The sequence below is a fragment of the Lynx canadensis genome, chromosome C2, assembly GCF_007474595.2.
Source record: "Lynx canadensis isolate LIC74 chromosome C2, mLynCan4.pri.v2, whole genome shotgun sequence".
NCBI classification, from domain to species: Eukaryota; Metazoa; Chordata; class Mammalia; order Carnivora; family Felidae; genus Lynx; species Lynx canadensis.
In genome coordinates, this window is record NC_044311.2 from 22040488 (window position 1) to 22065792 (window position 25305).

The window sequence follows — 25305 nt, forward strand, 5'->3', positions numbered from 1 at the left end:
CCCCTTTTTGAACCAAGGGGAAGTTAATGGAGATATAAGAGATGAATTACTTTATATTTCATCTATTGTTTCTCCACAGAGTGTCACTCTTCTCCAGAAATTTATACGGCTCGGTGTTTCTATAGTACAGGAAACAGTTTTAAAAGCAAATGGAGTTTAAGAATTTAATGTTTATTGTTTTTAGTCTTAGCAAAACAATAATTTATTAATTTTAATGTTATTAAATAGTAGTGTTATACTTTACAGTTCTCAAAAGAAACCTTGTTCATTTAATCACAGTGATAGAAGTAATGAAATTATATTACAGAAAATTGGCAAAATAAAATCAGCCATAATCCTGTCACCAAAATTCAACCATTATTATCTTTTCAATGTATTTCTTTCTAGTGTAGCTTCCTGTGTAAATGTTGACATAGCTTTAATCACCATGCGATCCTATTTTATACCCTGCTTTCTCACTTAACATAAAATAATTTTATATTGCTGTATATTCTTAATAACCAACATCTAAAATGCATGCAGAGTGTATTCTTGTTATTGTGACATAATTTAATCACCCTCCATGACTAAACATTTATCTCCTTTTTTTTCATTTGTAGTCAATGAGCTACAAATATATATATATATATACATACACATATATATATGTATATGTATGTATTTTAAGTTGTTATGTGGATTATCTTCTTATGATTGGCTCCCAGATATAGATAAAAGGGAATGACCGTTTTTGTGCTTTTTGGGTCATATTACCAAATTATTTCCAAAAAGATTACAGTAATTTGCATTTACCAAGTGTTTTACTGCAAGTTGTACCAATGTTAGGTATTCTGTCTGTCTGTCTCTATATTTGCTTATGTACTATGTTAAAAGTGCCACTTTGTTATTCTTTTATTATACATTTGTTACTGGAGAGTATCATAATTTCTCCATATATTTGCTTACTAGATGTGAGTTATCTATTTATATTCTTTGGTTATTTATTTGTTGCTTAAACTTAGAAATTTTAGGAGTTGCATTTGTGATAATGATATTAACACCTTGGTTGTGTTTACTGAAAAAAATGTTAAATCTGCTTGTCTTATTCTTTACACAAAATTTTATATTCTACTATAAACTTATCTTTATAATAGAATATAAATGATAGAAGAATGAACATATACAGATTTTTTTAGCATACAGCTTTTTTTTGAAACTGGATGTATGTTTTGATGACTCAAATGATACTATGGTATTCCTCACCATATGTGTATTTGGCAACCAAGAATACTTAGGTTGACAGTTTTCTAATTTTATAGGAAAAGAGGAGCTAAGGTTGTATCTAAGAGAGTTGATGATTTCAAAGAAAAGTTTCAACATCAACTTGGAAGAGTTTTAGATCCGTAAGTTAATAATTAACTTTGAATTGATAGTGTCTTTGGATGGAATTTAAACAGTGCTCTTGTGGTAAATGTTGGTTTGTTTTCTGTTAGGTGCTATCCATTAATTTAAAAAGTCATCTTTCGTATTAATCAGGGAACTTTACTCTACTCCGTAGAGCCTGGGGTTCAAGGAAAGTGCTGAGTCCTCTGAAATGAAGAGGGCATTTGGAGAAAAGGGAGGGAGAATTTTGTGTAAAGCTTTATTTCTGGGATATTAGAAATTTAATTTATCATGTTACATTTTCTCTCTCTCTTCCCTGTGTCTGTCTGTCTGCCTGTTTGTCTCTATTTCCGTATTCTGCTTTGAGTCTGTTCTTAATTTTCTTCTTAACTCTGGGCTTCTGAAGGCCAGGGAAAGCATATATAGCCATTGCTAATGCAAGCGGGAGGTTGGACAGGAGATCTTTTGGAGAACTTCTGTTTGATCTTCATAGTTGGTTATAGGAGAAATATAGGCTATTAAAAACATATGGCAAGTTTATTCTAAATTCCAGAGATGCCATGTGCTGAGTGTTTTAACTAAAGGATTTGTTTTCTTTGATAGCATTGCAGAAACAATGAATGTTCCCCCAGACCACACGTTTGGATCTTGTCTCCGTGCCGAGGAGTATGGTAAATATACAAACTTTCCCCTTAAAAAACAAACAGCAACATCCCCACAAAGTTATGCTGTTAAGTTCACCATCTCCTTCCCTCAAAGCTTCTAATTTTAAAGGCTTAAAACATTACATTAACATTAATGAGAACAATTTGTAGCACAGGAGAGAAAAAAATGTTCATATTATGTTTGAAATATGTACAGTTTAAAGCCTTTGTGAATGAATACCTTAAGTGTAGTCAAGCCTCAGAACTTTATTTAGAAAATAAATATGGCCTGTATTAAATACACGAAAGTGAGCGAAGCAGCTTTTTGGTGAATTCAAACGTTGGACGAGGCTCTTGTTACTCAATGTGGTATGCAGACTGGCAATGTTGGTGTCCCCTGAGAGTTTCTAAGCCATACAGAGTCCCAGGCTCCACCCCAGACCTACTGAATCTGAAACTGCATTTTGAAATATTCCCAGATGAATTGTAGGCACATTCAAGTTTGAGAAACCCCTCTACTCTACAATCACATAATTAAGAACCACTCTCTTCCCACTAGCCAATCAATCGATTAATCCATAAAGTGGCAGAAGAAACTTGCCAGGATTTTGTCTTTCTTTCTGAGCCATCTGTACGGTAGATATCCAAAGGCAAGACTAGGCTAAGGCTTGTCAGGATTAGGCCGTGTATCAGTGGTTTTCAAAGAGTCTGCAGTCTACCTGCATTAAAATCACCCAGGGAATTTATGAAATATGCAGGTTCCTGGAACCTGTGCCCAGACGTGCTGATCAAGCAGGCTCTTATGTATGCTTAAACTCAAGTTGAAGAACGGCTGTTGAAAAGGCTTTAGCTAAAGCCCACTCACTGACAAGATGTATATTTATTGAGCTTATGCAATAGTGTTTTCGACCAACATTAATCACATTAATTAGGAGATTGTTTTTGGGTCTGTTTTTTAGATGAATTGTTGCATGTTTAATGTATGCCTAACTGTCTTAGAGGCTCTTCTTGCCTGTAAGAGTGGTTAAGAGATGATTTAGGAAATGCATCAATGAGCCTGAAAAGTAAATAGGTAATCATGGTAAATTCTGCTTACTTGAGGGTAGGCTTCATGCTGGTGGGTGCTTCATCTTGCTATCTGTTGGATCCCCGGGGTCTAGCATACAGTACATTTTTCACAAATATTTATAGCATGAATTGGTGAATCCAAAACATAGTTTATCATTTTGACAGTTTGACAGCACTGACAAATTTCCTAATAGTTGATCGAAGTTATCCTTACAAATTGAATAAGATAGTGTTACAAAATGAAAAGGAAGAACACTGACATTAATAATTTTAAAAAGATGTAAGTATCAGTACCAGCATTGGTGCTGCATAGTTGAACTGTGAAAGGGGACTGATAAGTCCTCTCTGGACTTTTTCTGGAGTTTATGGATGGAGACAGATTAACTGTACGTTCTCACCTTTTGTGACCATTGTTGGGGTCAATGAATAGCATTTATTCTGCAGGAAGCTCCTGCTTCTAGGGACTTACCGATTTCTTTACTGGGCCTTTACACTTACTTATGGAAATAAAGGCAGCTGTGCAAAGAATGTCTCATCCTTAAGGCCTGGAGTTACTGGGTATGTTAAGATGCCTCCAGGAAGCGTGTAAGGGTTGTGCCCAGCTCCGAGTATGCACCAGAACCAAGACCAGTGGACAGTGCTGCATCATGGAAATTGGTTGCAGGCAGAGTACAATTAAAGAGCTTGCTTGGCTTTTCTGACGGCCGTGGAATGGTAGCCAGGTCACGGTCTCTCGGGGCCGGAACTCTACTCCTGATTTCAGCTCTTTAGAGATGACTCTTGAGTAATTGCAAGTGATTTGACATGAGCTTCATAAAATATTCTTTCAGGGCCAGGCCAGGAGAAGATACCAGCATATATATCACTCACCAGGGGTTATACCTAGTGAAGAGTATAGTGGCAAAACCAGGTGGAGTTGAAAAAAACCATCATTCAAATGTTCCTTTTGGATGTTAATGGAGAGGGAAGGCCTCTGAAGGTAAAAACTCAATCAAGAGCCATCTTATGGAGGAATGAGGACCTCTGTTTTACAGAAGAGCCACCCACAGGGTTTATGTTAGGGGGAAGGAATGTGGAGGAACAGAAGAAGCCATGCTTATCTGTCAAAAATCACTTTCACTGTCATGATTTCCTCTCATGAAGCCACTTATGCTTTGCCCACTTCAGGGTGGTCCGATGATAGCTGATTCCACTTCAGATGACTTTGTTCTGAGGCACTTGCCAAGTTCCTGGAGCCAGCCTTAGTTGTAGGCTTCTCACCCATATCTACCCGTAAAAACATGACTTTTATCAGAATAGGTGGGATTAGCGCCTGATTTTATAGTAAGTAAGAATCTCAGAGGTGCAATGAGCACCTATTAAAAGAGACCCTTGACAGAGCCTAATGTAGGGACTTACACAGAGCAGGTATAAATACTAGTTGCTGCAAACTGCACCAATGTAGTGATTTAAATGATTCCATCTAGGATATGACAGTCAACTGCCAACATGACCCTGCCCCCAAGAAAGCAGGAAGGAAGGGCATTGGCATGAATTGAGGCAAAAGGTTCCTTCTGGTGACATCCACCAAGCCACCGCATCTGAAGCAATGGGGTCAACTCTACTCTGATCTCTGTCACCATTAACATCCAAGGAATCCGTTTTCTGACAAGGAATGGGGCTTAGAGGCAGAGTGTATGTTTGTACTTTCTTTGTGTCATAATCTGGGGAAGTTCGTTTAAGTCATGAAGGATAAGTGGAAGCAAGGTCCAGGTCTAGGGGGCATGTAGTAGGTAGACTGGAGACTTTATTACTTCCAGATAACTGAAGGGATTGTGGGTCAGGACTCAATTAATGGAACTGTGATGAGGGCTGGTCTCCTGTGTAGGTGGTTGTACTGGGGAAGCGGGGCTGAGAAATGGAAACTTGATATGCAGAATGAAGGCAGACTGGAAATTCATATTAGAAGGGAGTAGGTAATTTGAGTTCCATTTTTACAAGGGATCCCAGAGGTTTATTAACTTCAAGGCATATAGAGTGGTCCCTTATGGACTCTGCCCCACTTTCAGATCTTCAGCATTGTAGACAAAGGTTTGCTAAGAGGCAGATAGGCAAGGGCTTCACCATCTTAGGAAAGACAGCCTAGGAGGGCTGATGAATCCCCTCCCCCCACATTCATTTTGTCAGAAGTATTAAGTTTTATCAGTTATTTTATGTTCTTTTTTATATACAAGGATTTTTAAAAGTTTATTTATGTATTTTTAAATTTACACCCAAGTTAGTTAGCATATAGTGCAATAATGATTTCCGGAATAGATTCCCGCGATTCATCCCCTATGTATAACACCCAGTGCTCATCCTAACAAGTGTCTTCCTTAATGCCCCTTACCCATTTAGCCCATCCGCCCACCCACAACCACTCCAGCAACCCTCAGTTTGTTCTCTGTATTTAAGAGTCTCATGTTTTGTCCCCCTCATATACAAGGTTTTTGTTTTTGTTTTTGTTTTTAACACACTGCATAATAGAATCAGAGTTAGGCATGAGATTTTTTCATTCAAAGAAGTTGCTAGATCATTCTCTCTTTTAGGATGGGAATAATATTGACAGACTTTATCTGAATTCAGATGAAAGACTTTTTCTCTCCCTCTTTAATAGGAGCTGGTGATCTCATCCATAACAGACTTCCGGGTGAGTATCTTCGAGGCAAGGATAGACAGAGAGCCCTGATTGCAGCAGTGCGACACCACTTGAAGAAAGTTAACTACCAGAACTTTGACACTTTGCTGGCAGCCTTCAGGCACTATGACAAGGTCAGTAGTTGAACAGAACTTTTGGGACTATGCATGGGCTTACAGATTCTGGCAGGTTGGTGTAGATCAGGGGTCAGCAGATTAAGGCCCATGGGTCAAATCCAGTCCACCACCTGTTTTCGTAAATAGTTTTATAGGCCAATTTATTTTGAATATTTTCTATGGCTGCTTTTGCACTATAGATGCCGAATAGGGCATCAGAGACTGAATAGCTTGCAAAACCTAAAATACTTGCTTTTTGGCTCTTGACGGTAAAAGTTTGCTGACCCCTGGAGTAGATCAGTGGTTACCAAAGTGTGGTTCTTTTATCACTGTCAGGGTCACTTGGGAACCTGTTAGAAATGCACAATCTAAGGCCCACCCCAGACCTACTGTATTGGGGAACATGGGGTTGGGGCCTAGCGACAGTGTTTTAACAAGCCCTGCAGGTTGATACACATTCAATTTGATTAACAAGCCCTGCAGCCCTGATACACATTCAATTTGAGAACCGCTGAGGCAGATTTAACTGTACTGTGCTGGGAGCAAGGGGAGGGGGTGGCACCCTAGGTCCCCAGGGAAGACTTCCTGGGTCTAGGTCATTTATACCTAAAGCTGAGTATGTACACGTAGTGCTGTCAAGGTCCAAGTCAGACTTAGAACGTCTCTCCCCTGGGGGAGTGGTTGTGGTTTCAGTTCTGAGAGTGTAAAATCATTCAGTTTTCAAGCTACTCTAAATTGTAACCTTTGAAAAAGTCAGATAAAGCTAGGGCTGCGTAATAACCTCACACCATTTTAGGCCATCACAGGATTGTTTTTACCGAGCTGCACTGCCTTTGGCTTATACTAAGGTGCACTATTGTGCAAATCTCTTGTGAAATATGGCACAATTTTATTAGTATGCCGATGAGGCTGTTATTTATTTTTGTCACATGCATCCTCTTTATATAGAGAAACCCATTCTTTCTAAAGGAAATAATTGTGTTTCATTTAAGTATCTGGTTTGTTTTTACCTCATGAGTAGCATGGATTTTGTACTGATTGTGAATACCTTTTTGAATTGGCCTCCAGGAAGCTCAGAGCCAATTCAACAACACACATCTAGTTTTGTGAACATGATCTTACAGCATACATTTTGTGTACTCTTTTTATTCCAGTTTCTTCTTATTTTAGTCCATCTTTATTTTCTCTTTGCTCTGATTTCCTCACTTTTCGGGCTCTGTTTCATTGTACTCATTTTTCTAGGCAGCCTCAAACTATTTTAGAATGAGTCCAATATAAACAAATAAAAGCTCCTAAATAAACCTGTAATGATGCAGCGCATCATAATTTTGATTTGAGAAGAAAAAACCCTGAGCAGAATGATTTTAGTTTATTTCAAAGAGAAAAGATAATGTTTATATCTCCCTTCCAATGTTGAGCACAGTTTTGGAAAAGTTACACTTCACATTTTTTATCTTAAAAAAAAATCTTGATTACTCATTGGCTTATTCAGTTTAATCCATTCATTTTCTTTGTTTTTTTAGATTAGGGGTCTGTGTGCCTGTGTTGTACTGATGAATAAAAAGTGGGTTAACTGTCTCATTTATATTTGTACCAATTATGCAGGGACAAACACCAATCAGTCACCCACTGCATTTCTTGCAAAGTTGTGTTTAAAGAAAATGTAAGCATTCAACTGTTTCTCTGGTTTCTAACAGAGACAAATTCTATTTACAGGTAATTTAAAAATGAATCTTCAGACTTAAAATATGTAAGCTAAAATAAGTACATTTTAAACTTGACTCAAATACAAGTATCTTACAAAGATCATAGTGGGGTAAATTTATTTATTTATTTATTTATTAAAAAAATTTTTTTTAACATTTATTTATTTTTGAGACAGAGAGAGAGCATGAACAGGGGAGGGTCAGAGAGAGAGAGGGAGACACAGAATCCGAAACAGGCTCCAGGCTCTGAGCTGTCAGCACCGTGCCCGATGCGGGGCTTGAACTCACAGACCGCGAGATCATGACCTGAGCCGAAGTCGGACGCTTAACCGACTGAGCCACCCAGGCGCCCCATGTGTGATAAATTTAGATAGCACTGATACAAATAAGAGAATCTACCACAATACATGGTGCTCTGCTTTTTAAAAATTCTTTATTTAAAATGTAATTATAGGCAAGACGATCATCTTAATAGCTGTTGATTATCTTAGTGAACCACCAGGCACATTCTTCATGATAAAATTAAATTAAGCAGAGAGGAAATTACTGAGAATTATTTAATTTTGATATACCTTTTAAATAGTTAACTTTTAATATGTACAATGTAGTGCTCAGTGTCCTCGAGGAGCTTTTTTTCTGAGAGGGTAATAAGATGTGGGTCTTCCTGGTACAGCTGTAGGATAATTTTTTATTATTTGAATCTTATATGATTGGATGCCCAGATTTAGTTTAATGAAAAACACAAAGCGAAACAATAAACAAGCCATGATTTCCTGAATGAATCTTCTTAGCTTAGAGGATTAATTCTTTATTTTATTGAACTCTCATTGTACATCAGACATTGTTCCAGATTATGTGTAGACTTTTGACTTCAGAAATTTAAAATCTAGAAGGGAAATAAAAAGACTCATCATGGTCACAGCAGAGTCCCAAATTTTCAAAATAGGTCTATATCATTCCAAATCCTTTTATTCTAAGTACTACCCAGGAAGTAGCTGAGATGACATTATTCCTTTTAAGGCCAGCAGTATTCAGTGATGAGACCCATTGGATATGAGCCAGAAGCTGGTGAGGTAGACAGACAATTTTTGGGAAGGTTATTCCAAAGCTCAGTCCTACCAGATGGCTATGGATGGTTGGGTGTAGGAAAGGTTCACTGAATACCTTGACCAATAGCTCATTGTTGAGTAACACTTTTGCTATAAGACACACCATTGTCAGGCTGAAAATGGCCCAGAAAGCAAAACACAAGACTCAGATTAGTTTCATGGGCCATCGTCTTGTGCCTGGAGCTGGCTGATTAAACTGGAATAGCAACTCCATAGCTTGAAAATGTGTCAACAGTGTGATGCACCACTAATAGCTCTGAGAGGGGACACAGGTTCCATGTAGACAGATTGGCCAACTTTTGGCAGGAGTCAAAGTAAGGCATGTGGTGTGGTAGCCTCTGCCTCAGAGACGTGGAGTGGTTTTCTTTGTAATGATTGGTGTGTCGCCGTGTCTGGTACAACAACGGATCCAGGCAGCAATGGTGGCACTGTGGATGATTTACGCTCAGTCAGAAGCTTGATTTCAGTCTGAGAATGGGCAGAGAAGGGACCCTTATCATAGGCATCTTTATGACTTACTCACATGGTTCAGTCAGGAGCTATGATTTGTTACCATAGTTTTCAGACTCAAAAAGAAGTGTTTTTAATCTTCCAGTCTGTAGTTTTCCAAATGGCAAACCAAACAAGCAGGCCATTGGCAATAGTCCAAGAGTCAGTAAAAATATAACAGGTTCATCAAGGGGAATATTGGCCACAGCAATGAGAGTAGCCTTGAGTTCTGCCCACTGAGTAGATTGACTGTCCATTTTTGATCCTCCATAGCTCTCATTGAGGTTAAAAACCACAGCATGTTAGTAAACCAGACCCAGAGACTCTAAGTGTCAAAATCATTAGTCACAGAGACTTGTAACTCAAAGGGGTCATTAGGGTTGTGTGACCCCAAAGGTACTAGCATCCTCTACTTGTGGCTCATTCATAATACAAACATGTAAAGCATCAGTACCAGTTATACATTCAGTAGTGGAATAATATATTCTGCTACAGAAATAATATATTGCTAGTTTTCCTTCTCCACTTTGAGCAAACCCTGCCCACACCCCACTAGCTGAATCTAGACATCTCCTCCCCATAGAGACTGAGTAGGATGATCAATTTGGCACTCATATCCAAAGAGGCCATAAAAGTACGTGACTTCGCCCCTCTGAAGTTAGGCAGTTTACTTGAACAGATGAATGTGGCATTTGATCTCCCTTGGGGACAGGGAGACCTTGGTCCCACATCTAGTCATCTTTCTCCTTAGAGTAGTTGAGGTTGGCGCATGGAGGAGGGAGGAATCAAGGGTGCAGAGGGAGAGAGTGACTCACTACCTGGTGAATAAGAAACATTCACTTTGAGTTTTGAGTGGTATGTAGCTCAATGAAACAAACCACCAAAGTTTTCATTCCACGCAAATCCCTATATTGGGCATTGAAGTCATCACTGTTGGCACCATCTGTTTCAGTTTTGATTTAACAGCCATATCCTACATAGCTTTTCAGCTAGGGCTATGGGGTTCACATTTTTGTTTGACTTGGGCTTGCAGCAGAGATTTTTATAAAGTAGTCTACATTAGTCCAGGGAATTTGCAGCCCCCCTGTTGAGATAATATGTTTTAAATTCTCATTCTCTTTCAACACAGGCATCAGGGATGTTTTCCAGGACTAGGGATCTGACTGCAGGAATTTATCTAGAGTTTATTGGTCAGTTCCTCATTCTCCAGGGATCACCTTCATCAGCACTGTAAACCCAGTCCTGAGTGTAAGAGCTTGGGAGTTTGTCTCAGGGAAATTTCTCTGAGAGGGCCAAAGCTCCCTTATAGCAGCTAGGACGCACTGCAAAAATACTCAGACCTTTTACTCTCCTCTCCAAATGGACTTAAGGGTTGATAGACTCCAGGAGGAGTCTCCAGAGTGGTAAGACGTCTCAGCTCTTGCCCTTCCTCCTTAACAAGCATTACGTGTACTGCCCCTTTAGTTCCCAAGGGAAACCAGCTGGTTCCTGCCCATAGCCTTCATAAATTTCCCTCCTTCCACACACAGTGTAGGTACTCCTTTAGCTGTTGTCTGGAAGAAGGTGGAAATTCTCCTGCTTCCCCTACCAGGATGAATCTTAGTGCTAATTGTTACAATGGGCCAGATTGGTAGCATGTCCCTCTTGCCTATAGGAATGTTAACAACAAGCAGGCAACTGTCTGCTGTACCTCCGTGCACTTGGCCTACAATTACTTCCCCAATTTCCCCTCATTACCAGAGAGTGGAGTGGAGGGCCATTTAGTGCTGTTTGAGCACCAGAGGTGTTAAAAACTTTGAAAGTATGGGAAATGGTAGAAAGCTGTCAAAAGCACAAGATGTTGGTTAAATGAAATGTCAAGCACAAATCATGGTTACACCTGCCCTACCACAACGTGATTTAAAGAAAAAAAGTATTTGGAAAAAAATTATTAAAATAGAATGAACAAAGATTCTGAGCCACACCCTGCTCCAACCAGGGTTGGAATTACTGTGCGGATGTTAGGATGACACAATGAAGACTTACCTTAATAACTGCCTGCTCTTTTGTAAAAAAATAAGATAAATTCATTGAATTTATGTGATCTCTTTTTTTTTCTTAAATGAAATAATAGATGTTGCATACTCTGCTCTTAAAGATGATGCTTGCTTCATCTTTTTCTGCTTTGTGTCTAACAGAATGGAGATGGGGTGATAGATAAAGCTGAGCTTCGGGAGGCTTGTGATCAGGTCAGCTTGCACTTAGATGAGACGCTCCTGGCCCAGCTATTTGACTACTGTGATGTGGTTAAAGATGGACTGATTAACTACCTAGAGTTTGCAAATTTTCTTAACTGGAAAGATAAAATGCCTCTGAAAGAGTATGAAGAGAGGGTCATTATTAAAGGTATTTAATTTTTGAAGATTTGCTAACTTCTTCAAGGGACTTTTATATTTTTACTTTTCTAGAAGCTTGACTCTTGTCAACTTTAATATATAATATTAAATATGCACATACATATATTATTTGCTTGTTTATCCATAGAATACCTGTGGAAGGACAGGAAAGAGTTTGATGACATTTAAGGGGAACCAGGTAGCTAAAGGACACGGTGGCAGCAAGACTCACATTTTAATCTAGGTGTTTGTATCTCTTGAATTTGGAACTATGTACTCCTCATTCAAAAGAAAAAAATTAAAAGCAAAACAGTTTACACAGAGACCTAAAACACTAAAGACAGTTCCTCAGAAAACTGTTTGAAAACCATTGTCTTAATTAGCTCCCCTCCCCCAGGAAAAGTCAACAGTAAAATAGAATTTGACGTAAGAACACTTCTTCTATTACATTTTCTTACATTGACTTCCTACATCACTAACCATATATTGATAGACATATATACTATGTATATGGACATGTGTGTATATTTTAAATGTAGCTAAAATCATAGTGAATGTACCATTTTTATTTGACTTTTTAAACTTTAGCTTTCAAATTTCTATGGAATTAAGAAATAGTTTTATGGTAAACTTTTCTGTAAATTTCATTTTCAGTTCCCTCATGCTGATATATTATGAATTACTAAGCCATTTCCTTACTCTTTGAAATTTAGGTTGTTTCCAGATATTTTGAAAGTAATATTGATAACACTCAAAAAGCTTTGTTTCTAATTATATTTCATTTCTTATGAATGTTATTGTCCCAGAAGAACTCTGTATTTTCATTTTGCTTTTCTAAATGATTGTAGCAGTCTGTGATTGTATCAGCAAAATCTTTGAGGTTTGACCCTAACTTTGCTACCACTGAGTATTATTTCAAACATTCTTGTAATTTAGTTGTTATGATACCTTGTTTGCTTTAATGTTCAAATCTTGATTATTAAGGAAGATTAACTTTTTTAAAAGACTGTTTACGTTTTTTATCTCCTCTTGGAATATTTTTCTCTAAAAAGTGAAGTTATTACTGTTTTTACTTTTATTTCTGGGTCATGCCTTCCTGCAAGGTCAAAACCAAATTTGGGGCTTTATTGATGATGTGTGACCCCTTATGGGTTTCTGAGATGGCCTTTCTTTTCTAACCACAAGGAAAGCAGGAAGTTCTTCTCTGCCTAATGAAGATTTTATGGAAAACATTTCTACCCTCGTCCTCTCAGAAATACAAAGGGGTGATAGATTTATTTTCTTCTTGGTACAACTCATGGAATAGTGGCCAAGGGCTGAAGCTGGTTTGAAACCAGATTTTCAAATTGTTCTTGGTTTTTGGGTTCTGACTTCATCAGCCATTTTCAATGGAGTCCTTGAAATTTTTCACCTTCTCAGAATCTTCTAAGATAGTGGCCAGTGGTTTAGTCAGGAAGGGCTCAGGAATGTTTCACCAGGAATTTTTTTTTTTTTTAATTTTTTGGAGAGAGAGTGTGAGCACAGGTGAGTAGGGGTTGGCGGGGAGAGGGACACAGGGAGAGGGAGAGAGAATCTTAAGCAGGTTCCATGCTTAGTGCAGAGCCTGACGTGGGGCTCGATCCCACAACCCTGGGATCACCATCTGAACTGAAATCAAAAGTTTCAACTGAATTTCAACTGATTGAGCCACCCAGGTGCCCCTGACAGGAATTTTCTTATATCAAATTCTATATTACTGTTGACTTCTAGAGGAAAAGAGGTAAGTGTTCTAAGGTAGTGGCTTGCTTTCTTTCTTCCTTTCTTTGTTTTTCTTTTCTTTCTTTTCTTTTTTCTTTTCTTTTCTTTCCTTTTCTTTTCTTTCCTTTTCTTTTCTTTCCTTCATTTCTTTCTTTCAAGTTACTGTTTTTTATTATTTTTTTACTTTTGAAATTAAAAAAAAATTCCAGTTAGTTAATAAGGAAGTAGCTTTCTAACAGTTTTCTGAGAAACTGTTTCTCATACTTTGTCCAGATTTCTGCCTTTTGAGGGGTGCAGGGACAGCATTAGAGGTTTTGGAACACAAGGTCTGAAAGTGTTCATGGCAACAATTGGCAGGAGCTGAATAGGGGCTGCAGACTTTAGATAGGCATGTCTTTTCTGGTTTGCCATGGTTCTCACCCCAATCTGATACTGGGGTTCCATTTGCCTTTGCAACCCTTGCTTGGGCTTTCCCAGAACCCTGAGAGTTCTTCTAGAAATTGAAAGACCACAGCGCCCTCTAGTGCTGGCTGTGTAGCTACCAGGTCTGTGAAAAAGCTGTGTCAGGAATTCAGTCCTAAATTTCGGAATGACTCAGTAAAGTAAATCTTCAAAAAGACAGAGTCTTAGAATTGGAGTTTTACCTCAGGGTTTTCTTTTATATACCGATTCGAGGAGGTATATAACCTAACCCTATATGATTTATATAATCGGTTCTTGAGCTCACGCTGTGTTCTCACTGTCAGTCCAAATGTTGCAATAAATGGGGTTCCCTGCCACCATCAGGCATGGGTGGAATTTACAACCCCGATATGTCTTCTCCCTCCCTCCTTGGGGGAGAACTCTGGAAACAACTCTGGTAATCCTGTAGTTCAAGTTAAATATGAAAATAAATTCTAATTTTTTTTTTTTTTTTAAGGAGAAATAGGTTCCATGGTTTCATTTGGTCTCTCAGATTTAAAAGCTTTATTTTAGAGTAAAGCGAGTGGAGTGGCAAGAAGAAACCTTAGGCTACATTGGGATTCCCATATATGTCATTAGCCTGCCCTTGCTCTCCCACAGTGGGACGCTGGCTTCAGTGGAGGGTTTCCATCAGCCCAGTCTCTGTCTCCACCAGCAAGGAGGGACTAACCAGGAAAATGGATTTTGCTGTAGAGCAGTAAGCACCAAGTAGTAATTTCTTCCTGTACTTCCCCCCCCCCCCCCCGACTCCCCCGCCTTTCCCTCTTTGCTTGAAGGTAGAAAACCAGATTGTGCAAACCCTGTGGAGGCTAATATTGAAGAATCTGAACCAACTCTCCTGATAAAGCCAGAAGATACTGTCTTAAAAGAACCAGGGAGCTCAGAAAAGACTCTCCGGACACTTCTGAGGCCAAGTGATAAAGTTTCTAATCACTATAAGACAACTTCTTCTGAGATCAATGCGGTTGTAGGAGCTGTTCCTTCTCTTTGTGAGTATGTCACGTTATTTGCTGAGTTCTAAAAGGATCAGCAAACATAGAAGTGTTCTTTGTCCTTGTATTATCCCCAGTCTCTTATCTTCATTAGGCTGTTTCTCAAAGCCTAGGACCTTTCATTCAGTTCTGTATTTGAAGCAACCAGGGGGGTCTCAGTAAATGTAGGGAGAACTGAACTATTGTTAATGATGACCCAAGTAATATGATTCTCTCAACACTAATGAATTTTTTTTTTTCAACGTTTATTTATTTTTGGGACAGAGAGAGACAGAGCATGAATGGGGGAGGGGCATAGGGAGAGGGAGACACAGAACCGGAAACAGGCTCCAGGCTCTGAGCCATCAGCCCAGAGCCTGACGCGGGGCTCGAACTCACGGACGGCGAGATCGTGACCTGGCTGAAGTCGGACGCTTAACCGACTGCGCCACCCAGGCGCCCCATCTCTCAACACTAATGAAATTGATCTATGATGAGCAGAATATTGAATATTACGCAGACTTCACCAACTGTTAGGAGACTTATAAACCATGTGATTCTTAGCTACAAACAGATTTGCCTTCAAATATTTGAAGAGCTGTCACAAAACTCTTCTCTGTATCTTCATTCTCCTTCTGCTAGTTTGCTAGGGCTGCCATAACAAGTACTGCAAACTGGATGGCTCGAACAACAGATATTTATCATCTTATGGTTCTGGAGGCTGAAAGTCTGAGGCCAGGGTATTGATGGGAGTTGGTTCCTTCCAGAGCTGTGAGGGAGAATCTGTTCCAGTCTCCTCTCCTAGATTTTGACAATTTTTGGTGTTCCTTGGCTTCTGCTGTATCACCCTGATACCTGCCTTCACCCTCACATGGTGTTCTCCTGTGTGAGATGCCCCCTTTTGTAAGGACCCCACTCACATTGGATGCGTGGCCTACTCTACTCCAGTATGACCTCATCTTAATTAATCACAAATACAATGACTATTTTTTTAATGATATATTTATTTTCTTTTTTTTAATGTTTATTTTTGAGAGAGAGAGAGAAAGACAGAGCATGAGCAGGGGAGGGGCAGAGAGAGAGAGGGAGACAGAATCGGAAACAGGCTCCAGGCTCCAAGCAGTCAGCATAGAGCATGATGTGGGGCTCAAACCCACAAACCGTGAGATCATGACCTGAGCTGAAGTTGGATGCTTAACCAACTGAGCCACCCAGGCACCCCGCAATTACTCTGTTTTTAAATAAGGTCACATTCTGAGGTACTGGTGGTCAGGATTTTAACATATAAATCTGGGGAGAATATAGTTCAACTCATAACACCTCATTATCTTAATATTGAGCATGATGATTCTTGGTTAGTTAGAAAGATTATTTTATGTTGGTCAAGATCACTTCCTGAGACTAAGGACATGACTAAGGATTTGCATGTTTTTCTTAACTGGATTTTTTAGATATGCCATATATTCTGGTGTAATGAGCTTCTACTCCCATTAGAATAGTACTGTCCAATAAAAATATAATTGGAGTTATATGTATTTAAAAAATTTTAGTAGCCACATTAAGAAAAAGAAACAGGGAGGGGCGCCTGGGTAGCTCAGTCGTTGAGTATACAACTTTGGCTCAGGTCATGATCACAGTTTGTGAGTTTAAGCCCCATGTTGGGCTCACTGTTCTCAGTGCAGAGCCCGCTTTGGATCCTCTGTCCTCTCTCTCTCTGCCCCTTCCTGCTTGCACTCTCTCTCTCTCACAAAAAAAAGAAAGAAAAAGAAACAGGTGAAATCAATTTTAATAGTATATACACTTTATATATAATACATAGATCTTCCAAATACCTTTTCAACAAGTAATCAATACAATATGATTAAATATTTCACTTTTTTGGGAGTACTAAATCTTTGAAATTCAGTGTGTATTTTACCCTTACATTACATCTCAACTTGGACTAGCCCATTTCTTTTTCTTTTTTTTAAAATATTTCTTTTTTATTTTTTGAGAGAGAGTGAGTGCATGCATGCAAGCAAGGCAGGGGCAGAGGGAGAGGTAGGGAGAGAATCTCAAGCATGCAGAGTCCAATGCAGGGCCCAATCTCATAATGTGAAATCATGACGCAAGCCGAAATCAAGAGTCAGATTCTTAACGGACTGAGCCACCGAGGCACCCCCGACTAGCCCCATTTCAAGTGTGTACTCAATAGTGACAGGTGACTGGTAGCTACTGTATTGTATAGCTCAGTTGTAGAATGTCTGTTTTCCTCTCTCACTGATGTCCTAGGTTATCCCATCTATGGTGTTCCAACCATTCGGTCTGATATCCCTGCCCCCCGAATTCGTCGCATCAGTGATAGAACTAATTATGGTGAAGAGGGCAATGCCTATTCATTACTACATCCTACCATCTTTGGCCAGAAAGGAGTGTTTGAAAGAGACTTCTTCAAGACAAGATCTAAAAAAGAGGTAGAGTGTATTATTTCAAAAGAGTTGAAAGACATGTCAACTTTGCATAAACACACAAAGATGAAAATGCTTATTTATCAACAACTATTTAATTTTAGACTTTTAAAAAGTTGAGCTTTTATGTTACAAGAGTCATCAGGATCCCCAAATAGAGGATTCTTAAGGATACTATTGTTTGGTTGTGACATTTTGGTACAATTCTTGGAGCAGAGTTTCCTCTGTGATAGGAAACATTACTCTCATATGATACATCCACTAGGACCTATGTATAAAAAGAAATGTTTTCCTAAGGAACTCAATCAAAAGGGATCACTCCTTTCCTTGTGTAAGTATCTCATGGTTTTATATCTCCAAAACCAAAGAGTAGGCATGAGAAGGGCCACTCTGCCACCCTCCTTATATACTGCTATCTGATTTAAAATATTCCATCCTGTTGCCACGTCCTTTGTCAGCCCATGTATCTTGTTTCTGTTTTGTTTGTTAGAAAACATGGTCCTCATATTCCAGGTGATTTTCTTCCTAGGTGGGTTAGAAAACAGGAGTGACCAGCTACATCAGAATAGCCACTAGGGTTCTTAGGGCCAAGGATTAATAGCAATGCATGGTCAGCCTGCTTGATCTGCACTCGTGGAAGGCAGCGTGTAATCTAGGACACAACTGCTGCTTCAGAACTCTCATATCCAGAGCTAGGAATGATATGAGGAGACATGTAGACATATGATGGTTTCTGAGACTTCAGATGAAGAGTTGATTACTTGAAAATTTACTAACTCCTACCTTAATTATAACAGATTCATTCTAACAATTCATCCCCACTGAGGTAGGGGACAGAGGAAGGGAGAAACTCAGAGGAGAGGCCTTTTGCCTGGCCTTTGGGACCACCCCAGGGGATCAGAGAAGGGACACCCCAGACTGTGTTTTCACATCCCTTAATTACTCTAACGGCCATATGAAATAGAAGTTCAGGGTTGCCAAAAGAAACAAAAATCTCCTGCTTGTTGCATGTTGCCTAAAATTCTTTTAACTAGGAAGTCATCCTTTGTCTCACACATCTGGAAAAAAAAAGAACCCAGATGAGTGGTTGGAATGAGAATGGACGGGTTTCTGGAAAGATCAGCTAATCTGTGTATTACAATGGAATGGGGACCTAAGGGAGGGATGCCTCCTGAGGAGGGGGAAAGGAAGTGGAGGAGGAGGCCACTTCAGGAGTTGACTCTGTGGGGACACTCCTACCCTGTCGCTGTGGGTGGGGCAGCAGGAAAACGCTGTTCTGCACAGGGGCACTGAGGTGTTTTGCTGTACAACTGCAGCTTCAGGCAGCTCTTCTGAATTTCAAGTGTAGTTGATCATACGGTTAATTTCCCAGGAGGGCACATCATTTCTCCAGGATCCTTAAATTGTTAAGATTCCACTTAATAGATGTATTCTGCAACTCTTCTATTTCTTTGGCTTTCCTATTCACTGTCTAACCTTTCTTTCTATTTCCCTCTGCTTTTTTTTTTTTCTGTGTGCTTCATAATAAATGTTTTTCCTCCTTTAAATTTAATTTTTTTTCAAATCTTTTATTTCCTCTACTCACTCTAACATTTCTTTCCATGTCTATGTCTTATCTTTCCTTCCTTATGTTTTCCCTTAATAATTATCATTGCAGAGAGGTTGCTAACCAAAGTTTGCTGGCTTTCAGTATGTTCAGATTTTAGTTTGCTCAGTTGTTCATGCATGCTTTATCTCTCTGGCATTTGCACATTCACAACTGTAAAGTTTATATCGGGCCAGTTAGGGACATTTTATAAATGATCCTATTTTAGAGAAGGGAATTTTCAAGGGGTTTACATGACATACACAAGATCCTAGTGACAAGAAGTGAGTGAGATGGAACTTAAATCCAATGTGTCTTCTCTAACTTTTTATTCTTTCTGCTTGAATTTGGCTGCTACCTTAAAAAAAATTTTTTTTAATGTTTATTTCTGAGAGAGAGAGAGAGACAGAGTGCGAGCAGGGGAGGGGCAGAGAGAGAGGGAGACACAGAATCCGAAGCAGGCTCCAGGCTCTGAGCTGTCAGCACAGAGCCTGACATGGGGCTTGAACCCACGAACTGTGAGATCATGACCTGAGCCAAAGACGCTTAACCGACTGAGCCACTCAGGCACCAACTACCTTTTAAAATAACCAGAAACAGGGGCGCCTGGGTGGCGCAGTCGGTTAAGCGTCCGACTTCAGCCAGGTCACGATCTCGCGGTCCGTGAGTTCGAGCCCCGCGTCGGGCTCTGGGCTGATGGCTCGGAGCCTGGAGCCTGTTTCTGATTCTGTGTCTCCCTCTCTCTCTGCCCCTCCCCCGTTCATGCTCTGTCTCTCTCTGTCCCAAAAATAAATAAACGTTGAAAAAAAAAATAACCAGAAACACTTAAATAGTTGAAAGTAATTTTATATATGGGTCAGTATAGGTGAATACCCTCTTAATTGCATTAATGCTTATTTATTTATTTTGAGAGAGAGAGTTAGAGTGTGAGTGGAGGAGGGGCAGAGAGAGAGGGAGAGAGACTCTCAGTCTGTCAGCGCAGAGCCCAACATGGCTCATTAAGATCTCACTAACCATGAGATCATGACCTGAGCTGAAATCAAGAGTCAGAGACTTAACTGACTGAGCCACCCAGGCACTCTAAAAATATTAAAGACATTAAAATACAAATTTAAAAACATAGATCTCAGTCTGACTTTCAATTTTTCCCCTAGATTGCAGAGATATTATGTAACATTGGTGTCAGGCTTTCTGATGAAGAATTTGAAAATGTATGGAATCTTGCATCAAAAAAACATCACAGAGGAGAAGTTTCTGTAGAGACCATCAGAAATGTTCTGGATGAGCTACAACATGCAGACCGGATCAAGTGTAAAACAACCATGTGATATTTTTGGAGTTCATTCATTTAAAAAAAGAAATGTTAAATCTGTGTTCAACATTAGAATGTTGAGTCCACTCTGGTTTTAGATATGTTAGATGTCAGTAGTCACTGAAGTAGGACTCATATGCCTATGTGTATTGCTAATAAATTTGATTTGGGATTTTAAGATTTATTGTATTGTTTTCTGTAAAATACCAAACAACTTGATGAGCACTTAGAGTTAATCTTTCATCTCACCAAAGGCCTAGTTCAGAATGATGTAGATGTTTGTAATGAAAGCATTGTAGACAGATGCTTAAGAAGTCTATGCATTTTAGTTGGTTGAATGAAATTCAAAGTCTAGTTTGTGATACTAGGTTGACAAAATTTTGCCTTCAATCTTTTGTTATTTTTCTCTTGAGGTGTCACTATGACAGAATGTAAGCTTAGCAAGCTTTCAATCCGTGTTAGCATCTGAGGAAAACAAACACAAGGAGCAGAATTTAGAGAAGAAAAGCTGGGGTTCCAACAATGACACGATAGCCATTAGTTTTAATATATTCCTATGGCCATTTATAGCAGCATTATCCACACTAGCCAAATTATGGAAAGAGCCCAAGTGTCTATCAACTGATGAATGGGTAAGGAAGATGTGGTGTTTACACACACACACATACACATACCCCCTCCCCCACACACTAGAATATTACTCAGCCATGAAGAAGAATGAATTCTTGCCATTTGCACTGATGTGGATGGAACTAGAGTGTGTTATGCTACATGAAATAGGTCAGTCAGAGAAAGACATATCATATGATTTCACTCACATGTGGAATTTAAGAAGCAAAACAAATGAGTGAAGGGAAAAAAAAGAGGCAAACCAAGGAGCAGACTCTTAACTATAGAGAACAAACTGATAGTTACCAGAGGAAAGGTGGGTGGAGGGATGGGTTAATGGGTGATGGGGATTAAGAAGTGCACTTGTGATAAGCACCAGGTATTGTACACCTGAAATCTATGTGCACTGTATGTTAATTAACTGGAATTTAAATAAAAACTTAAAAAAAAGTCTTCCTATGGCCAGAAAAGCATATTGCCCTTAAAGTCTGTGAAGAGGACACAGCTGACCCACCATTACTTGCAGCTTTAGAGCACTCTTAGTAGCAAATTGCACACAATCATTTCCTCTCATGCCTTGGCCCTCTGATGCTCTGGCCTGATGAAGCAGGGATGGTGAGAAGGTGTGACCTCAGCATAGTGTGTTCTTCCTGTACATCAAAAGCACCAGTGTGGGTTAAAGCCACCACTGAAGCTTGATTAGTAATACAACTTGATTAATTGAATTATCAATAAAATGTATTCCGTCAATGTTTTTCTGTGACAGACTTTGAATTTTGTTGTTCACTGTCTATTAGTATGAAAAATTACTGTTTAAGATACTGTCGTTACAGTGTAGTCTACCATTACTTATAGAAGAGAGAGAGAGAGACCTAAAGTTTAAAAAACTGCCCATTCTCTAGAAAATGTAATTTTATAATTCATTTATTATATGGGTAATTTATTTAAAAAAATATTTAAGTTTATTTATTTTGAGAGAGAGACAGAGAGACAGAGACAGAGAGAGAGAATGCATGAGTGCAGGGGAGGGGCAGAGAGAGAGAGGGAGGGAGAGAGAATCCCAAGCAGGCTCCATGCCACCAGCACTGAGCCTGAGGTGGGACTGGAACCCATGAACCGTGAGATCATGACCTGAGCTGAAATCAAGAGTCAGATATGCCACCAACTGAGCCACCTAGGCGCCCCATAAAGCCACTATTTTCAAGACTAAGGGACATAACTGACTCTCGTAATACATAAAAACAAACACAGGAAGTTAGACAAGCGGCATGTGGGTGGCTCAGTTGGTTACATTTCTATTTCAGCTCAGGTTCAGCCTCACATTGGGCTCTGCACTGACAGTGGAGAGCCTGCTTGGAATTCTGTGTGCCTCTCTCTCTGCCCCTCCCTTGCTCATGTTCTCTCTCTCTCAAAAATAAATAAACTTAAAAAAAAAAAAACTAAAAAAGTAGATTAATCACTTATAAAACTGTATGGAGGTTAAAGCACAAAAGCAGTAAAATCAATTATACAAAAGTCAGTCAAGGGATTCACAAAATAAAAGGTTGCAAAGTATGACATTATGTACATAAAACATGGTTGGTGGGGAGTAAAAACTTAGTGCTTTTAGAATGGGTTCACACCCTATGTTTGACAATCAATATTGCTATGTGCATAAGATGTTATATATAAGCCTAATGATAACCACAAATCAAAAATGTATAATAGTCATGTCAGTTAAGGGTCTGACTCTTGATTTCGGCTCAGGTCACGATCTTGCAGTCATGAGATCAAGCCCCACATTGGGCTCTGTGCTGACAACATGGAGCCTGCTTGGGATTCTTGCTCTGCCCCTCCTCTGCACTCTCTTTCTCTCTCTTTCAAAATAAATAAGCTCTTTTTTAAAAAAGGAAAGGAAATAAAAGATATCTAAATTGGTAATGAAAAAGTAAGACTTTCACTAATTACGGTTGACATGATACTAAATATAGAAAACCCTAAAGACTCCACCAAAAAACTATTAGAACTGATAAATCAGTGAAGTCACAGGATATAAAATTAATATACATAAATATGTTGCATTTTTATACACTATTAATGAAGTAGCAGAAGGAGAAATTAAGAAAACAATCCCACTTAAAATTGCACCAAAAATAATAAAGTACCCAGAAATAAACAACCAAGGAGGTGAAAGATCTGTATTTTGAAAACTATATATTAATGAAAGAAATTGAAGAAATCACAAGTGGAAAGATGCTGTGCTCATGGATTGGAAGAACAAATATTGTTAATATGTCTATACTACCCAAAGCATTAAATATCCACATATTTAATGCAATATCTATTAAAATCCCAACATTTTTCACAGAACTAGAACAAATAATCCTAAAATGCATATGGAACCACAAAAGACCCTGCATCGAAAATAGACACCGTAGATCGATAGAACAGAATAAAGAGTCCAGAAATAAACCCATGCTTTTATGGTCAATTAATCTATGACAAAGGAGGCAAGAATATACAGTGGGAAAAAGACAAATGGTATTGAAAAAACTGGACAACTACATGGAAAAGAGTGAATTTGGACCACTTCCTTATACCATAAACAAAAATAAAATCAAAATGGATTAAGGACCTAAATGTGAGACCTGAAACCACAAAATTCCTAGTAGAAAACATGGGCAGTAATTTCTTTAATATCAGCTATAGATACATTTTTCTAGATATGTCTCCTCTGGCAAGAGAAACAAAAGGAAAATTAAAGTATTGGGATTACACCAAAATAAAAAGCTTTTGCATAGCAAAGGAAACCATCAATAAAACAAAAAGGCAACCTACTGAATGAGAGAAGATATTTGCAAATGATACATCAGATGAGGGGTTAATAACCAAAATATATAAAGATCTTATATAACTTAACACCAAAAAAATATTAATAATAAAAGAAATTTAAAACTACAATAAAAAATAGTCCAATTAAAAATGGGTAGAGGACCCGAATACCCATTTTTCCTAAGAAGACATTAGGATGGCCCTACAGACACATGAAAAGATGGCCAAAATCACTATCAGGGAAATGCAAATTAAAACCACAATGAGCTATCACTTTACATATGTGAGAATGGCTAACATAAAAAAACATGCAAAAAAAAAAAAAACAAGTGTTGGCAAGGATGTGGAGAAAAAGGAACCTTTGGGTGCACTGTTGGTGGGAATGCAAATTGGTGTAGTCACTCTGGAAAATAGTATAGAGGGTCCTCAAAAATTAAAAATAGAATTACCATATGGTCAGTAATTCCACTGCTGGATATTTAGCCAAAGAAAATGAAAACACTAATTCAAAAAGATATATGAACCCCTATGTTTATTGCAGCATTATTTAAAACAGCCAAGATACAGAAGCAACCCGTGTCCATCCATAGATGAATGATAAAGTAGAGGTGGTATGTGGGCATACATACATACCTATGGAATGTTATTCAGCCATGAAAAGAATGAAGTCTTGCCATTTGCAATGACATGGAGGAACCTAGTGGGTGTAATGTTAAGTGAAATAAGCCAGTCAGAGAAAGACAAATACCGTATGATTTCACTCATATGTGGAATTTAAGAAACAAAACTAATAAAGAAAGAAAGACAAAAGGACAGACTCCTTGGCAAACCATGTTGCCAAAGGGGAGGTAGGTGAGGGGACGGGTGAAAAAAAGAGGTTTACATTACACTTATCTTGATGAGCACTGAGAACTGTAGAATTGTTGAATAGTTGTATTATACCCCTGAAACTAATATAACTCTGTATGTTAATTATAATTGGGGGGTAAAAAAACCAGCCTTTAATATGTGGGCTAACCTGCCGTAAGCAGTATGCCATCTCTGACCAAGGTTCAGCAAAAAGCGGACAGCCCAACCGTGAAACCAGCTGCACTGCACCAGGTCAGCTCCTGGAATCAAACAGCTCATGGTGCTTGGGATGCTGTGAGGTGCACGATGCTGGAGATTTTCTTTTCATGCAGATGAACATCTTGTATTTGGCTATATTAAGAAAGTATGAGGAACTGTCATCTCAATCAAGTTGCATGCCTTCAATGATTTCTAATTCATCATTTAGTTTTTTTCCACTCTTTGCTAAAGTGACATCCTTTCCCCCAGATTGTGTTGCATCAGAAAAGTAGTGTTGATTTCTTGATTCCTATTTGTAAGAATTACGGTCCTGGCATGACACGGTCTTCAGGCCCTCACGCTTCACTAAATCTGGCCACATGGTGTCTTAAAATGCTTAGCAATTTTAGTTTATCAATCAGACTCTTCTTGAGGAGCAAACTGAGAGCATTTGATATGAATAACAAATCTGGATTCGTGACCTTAGGAAAGACACCTAAACTTACAAAGCTGTGGCTTTCTTATTTACAAAATGGAAATAACATAAGTCCCTTATGAACTTGTAAGGCAGCTTTGATGGCATATGTGAGCCATCATGATGATGGTTTTGTGTAAACATAACATGATGATGGCAATGGTGAGCTAGAACCATTTTAGCTCAATAAATATGAGTCAAAAGACCTGATTCAGGTCATAGCTCATCTCACCTACTTGTAAGTACTATTTTGTTCTCCATATATTAATATAATTATGTTGACTTCTTCTTCGTTTTGTCCTCATCCCCCTGATTCTTTTTCTT

General features: G+C 38.8%; 1 protein-coding gene across 1 annotated transcript in view; it reads left to right on the forward strand.

Annotated features, from left to right (window-relative positions):
* EFHB (EF-hand domain family member B) overlaps positions 1-20217 on the forward strand; it is a 48995-nt gene extending 28778 nt beyond the window's left edge. Inside the window, exons 7-13 of the mRNA XM_030328854.1 lie at positions 1299-1382; positions 1966-2033; positions 5710-5864; positions 11328-11535; positions 14501-14713; positions 16967-17148; positions 19882-20217. Of these exons, the coding sequence (XP_030184714.1) occupies positions 1299-1382; positions 1966-2033; positions 5710-5864; positions 11328-11535; positions 14501-14713; positions 16967-17148; positions 19882-20055 (1084 nt within the window). The 3' untranslated portion in view covers positions 20056-20217. The remainder of the gene's footprint in view (positions 1-1298; positions 1383-1965; positions 2034-5709; positions 5865-11327; positions 11536-14500; positions 14714-16966; positions 17149-19881) is intronic.
* Positions 20218-25305: the final 5088 nt, after the last annotated feature.